Source organism: Halyomorpha halys, unplaced genomic scaffold (assembly GCF_000696795.3).
Source record: "Halyomorpha halys isolate HHAL.00 unplaced genomic scaffold, Hhal_1.1 Scaffold1616.1, whole genome shotgun sequence".
Lineage (NCBI taxonomy): Eukaryota > Metazoa > Arthropoda > Insecta > Hemiptera > Pentatomidae > Halyomorpha > Halyomorpha halys.
In genome coordinates, this window is record NW_027109320.1 from 115,904 (window position 1) to 120,095 (window position 4,192).

A 4,192-nucleotide genomic window follows, 5' to 3' on the forward strand; every position below is an offset into this window, starting at 1 on the left:
TATTCCATGTATTATGCAAAGTAAGTAAATAATGTTTCTTTAATAAAAATTAATTATAAGTTTTAAAAAATATTTGTTGTGAAAAATTATAAAAATATAACAATTACTAACTTTATCCCAAAGATTTTCTAAATCTAAAAGATTAAAGATCACAATGCTGCTCGAAATTAGATTCCATAAAAAAAAAATACATTGGATTACACAGAATAATAAAAATCATTATCTCTTCTTCTTGTCATTTTTGGTTCTGGCGTACTAAAATATACCAGTTTCCCTCCACAATCTTAAGGCGTAAATATAAGGCACAATTCTTTGTCATTTTGGGTGTAACAATAAAATTTATCAATAATTTCTTCGTAGAAATTTTTTGTTTTTATCAAATGATTCAAGAGATCGGCATTGAGCGTCATACATGTGAGGGAGTGGAAATTGTCCATCGGGATATGACTCTGTCTGTACGTCTTCAGTCCCTGAAGGTTCTTGTTGCTGGTTCCGAGTGCTATTGAAAAATGGTTTGTCAGAACAGTCAGAAACATTTTATAAGTTTCAGAAAATACAGTTAGGTGTAAGTTTTTCTCCCGAATAAGTTGTGGAATTTCATACGGCGATATGTTCCAAAAGTGCGCATCACTGAAAAATATTTCTAGCTCTTTTTTGAGCCTTTGTGATTGATTAAAGTACGAAGGATATAGTTGGAGAATTTTACAAACTTCTTCATCTGGAAAACGTACTGTATAACTTTGAAATTTGGTGGAGTCTGATAAACAGAAAAAACTCAGTTTCTCCAAGTCATTGAATTTTATGGTCAACTCAGATAAGATTGAAATTATTATCTCGTCTAGCAGTGTTTTAAACTCTGATGTCACATCATCTACGTTTGGACAATGATATTTTTTCCAAAATCCTGCTTTACTACTGGCTGATTCAAAAATGTACATGAAATTTTCATTAGATTTTAAACTTTCCAGGACTTTAAGTTGAGTTTCGACTTCATTACGACAGAAATAATTATCATACGATTTACACCTTATATGATAGTATAGTTTATCTGTAATTTCAAAAATTTTTTTAAATGCTACACATAAAAATGCAAATCCAAAATCATTCATTTCACTTATGAAACACTTCGATTCGTGAATAATAGTGTCGTTCGTTTCTGGATCGATGAGAGAATTTTGGAATGCTGATTTCAATTCGTCCCAGCAGTCTACTATGGCAGAAAGTAGTTGTGAATGATACCACCACTCCGACCCCGGATCCAATTCAAATCTTAAAAAGTGGACTACTGGAAGAATTTTGAGGTAGTCTTTGGATGGCACCCTCTTGAAGAACTCTGGAATTCTTTGTACAGTGGTGAAGAACATTCGACAGGCCCCTAATTTACTGAAACATCTTTGAAGCAGTAGAGTGCTCAGAGAATGCGAGATATTGACAAGGACATTAGGAGCCTTGTTTTTTAATTCGTGTTGTATAGTTTCAATGTGTTCCTCTCTAACGGTGAGGCCGTCGTGGGCGAAGGAAACCAGTTTAGACTCATAATCGGTGCCTTCCATGGCTTCCTCTACGACATTCATAATGTCTTTGGCACTCATATGAGGGACCGTGGTCTGGATTCCGTGGAACCACTCCACTAATTGTCCGCTTTCCCTTACGTACCTCACTGTGATCGCGCACTCTGATGCCTGCCTGATATCGGTTATATCATCTATCTGTAAACCTAAAAAATCTGCAGCTATTATCTCTTCTTGGATATGATGATGTAGGTGTTCAGCAATGCAATCCATTATCTCGAGATGTGCTGTCTTCATTCTTTCAATAGTCAGTATGCTTCTTATTTTGCTGTATTGTATTTGTATTTCCGGTGTACTATTGGAAATGAGCATGACAAACATTTTATGAAAATTCACAAAGTTTTCTTTGTAACCGGAAGCATTCATTCTGTTGAGGTAAAGTAGTGAGTCGATAGCTAGGCGTATAATATTTCTGTTGAGGCGGACTGTTCTGTTGTGATCCGAGGTATGCAAGTCGAGAATTTTTTCTGGATCATCGGAGGTTATGTTGATTTTTTTGAAGTAGGTAACGCACTGGATATGGTGTTCCGAAACATGGTGAAGTCTGAGATACTTTTCGACTTGGCTAAAGTCTTCAAATCCAGTATAGTTCCACACGTTCTTTTCAATGCCAAAGAGGAGACAAGGCCAACAGAACAGCCTTCGCTTGTAATAACTACCGCATAACCAATCGTACTGCAGGTACCAGATGTTTTGAATTGCTTCAGAATTGGGGGTTGCGTTAATTAAGAAATCGGGCCTGGGTTGTGAATCGGTGGATAGTAGGTCGTGCTTGTCCTCATTATTCCACTTTACAAAGGGAGTCTCCAATAGATTGCAAACCAGGTCAACGACGGGACAAGACATGACTGACAATACCGTTCTCAACTAAGTGCCGAAGCATACTGAGGGAGGAGCAGGTTGGGAGGGGGCGTCGCTTAGCAACCTCGCTGATCATTTCCCCCCTCCCAATACATCTCTCAGGTATTGATTATACTCGACTCCTACTATGAAGCTCCAATTACTTTTACACTTTCCTAGGTCATATATGTATCATTTATTTATACTTGTGATATAGAGATATTATTTTGTTATTTCGTATTACATATGATAAAGACGGATTCAACCTTCTGGATCAATAAAAATCAAAGTACATTGGGCAACTCATATCAGCCTGTACATACTCATATGTATAGAAAGAGGATAAACAGACAAAATGAAGACACTTTTTTTTTCTTTTCTCTCTTTTTTTTTTTCTCTCACTTAAAGAAATCTTTGTTTTGTTTTTCTTGTCCTCGCGACAGTTCTTACATTTTTATTTAAATTTCTTTTTTCTCGTTTTACGTTTATTTGAACTTTCTTCCGGGAACATGACATGACTTGAATATGGACGGTGTGCAATACGATAACCCTCTGGTGGCGTCGTACCCATCTCCAGCTCCGGGCGAACACCCTCCACCTATGGTCAACCCACCCACTAGCAGGAACCCACGCAACTACGTTAGAATGGGTTAAAGTACGTACAGCAACCACCCAAGACTTAAGAAAAGCAGTCTCAGTCGAGCGGTTCACCGGTGAAATGGGAGAACTAAAGCATTTTTTAAAAGGAGGTTGGACCCGGATCGAACACCACAGCCCGAGAAACAACTTTAACCCGCGGCGAAGGCGGGAACACAAGGATATCTTGAGAGGGAGAACAAGGAACACAAAGAGCAGACCGAACCAGACAAAACCTAGAAGTAATTGCCGGAGAGAAGACCGTAAGTGCCAAGGCTGTGGAAAGGTGCGACATCTTGTGACAAAGTGGCTGCGCACCAGATGTTTTGAATGCGGCAGCGAAGGGCATATCGCCCTTTTTTTTCTTACCTCCTATTATTATTTATTTATTAAAGCTATTACAATTATACATAGTACTTAAAACTAAGGAATATATATTAACTAAACCATCGAATCTTGGTTTGCCTTATATATACGGCATTATAAGATATGACAAACTTGGTCCGCTGAAGGCGGTTTTTTTCATGATTAGCTGGATTGCCAGTGGCTAACAAGGAATGGGGAGGGACCATTCCGGCTGGTGGTGTTGGGGTGTGGGTGACTTCAGGCTGCAAGGCCTATTCCCTCGGCGAGGACGTCGACCAAGGGGACCGTGCCACCTTCCAGGTCTTGGGGGAGGGGCGATTTCTAGGAATAGGGGAGTGGCACAGGCTTTCAGCCCATCAAAGAATTTGATGTGCCTACAGCCTATGAATTCCGACACAGAAGCGGACGACCTAAAGCAAGGAAGAAGGCACAATAGTAGAACAGACGCGTGGGTAAGAGGATCCAGAGAAAAAGGAGAACGCGAGATCTGAGGAAGATGCCTGTAGAGAGGCGACCGCACACTTAGGATCTACCATGTCAGAGAAGAGCACGGCGGTCGGCCTATAATTCGTGTGAAGGGAGGCGTGAGCTGCCTAGTTGACAGTTAGCTGGGAGTTCAAGTACCATTGTCAGCAGGGAAGCATTGTAGATGTAGAACGGCGGTGGGAGGATACTCCAGGTCAAGGTATGTACTTGTCAATTAATTACCCTGGGTGGGCCATACAACATCGAGGGGGAAGGGGTATTGTGGTTAAGCAAGAGGTGGCAAAGAAGAAGGG

General features: G+C 40.1%; 1 protein-coding gene across 1 annotated transcript; it reads right to left on the minus strand.

Moving 5' to 3' along the window:
* Positions 1–284: 284 nt before the first annotated feature.
* Positions 285–2,417, minus strand: LOC136795786 (uncharacterized). The gene has a single exon (XM_067047517.1). The coding sequence runs from the start codon at positions 2,415–2,417 to the stop codon at positions 285–287; it is 2,133 nt and encodes a 710-aa protein (XP_066903618.1).
* Between the last annotated feature and the right edge of the window lie 1,775 nt (positions 2,418–4,192).

Excerpts from the sequence above, each read along its gene's own strand:
- LOC136795786 (XM_067047517.1), bottom strand. The coding sequence starts at position 2,417 with ATGTCTTGTCCCGTCGTTGACCTGGTTTGCAATCTATTGGAGACTCCC.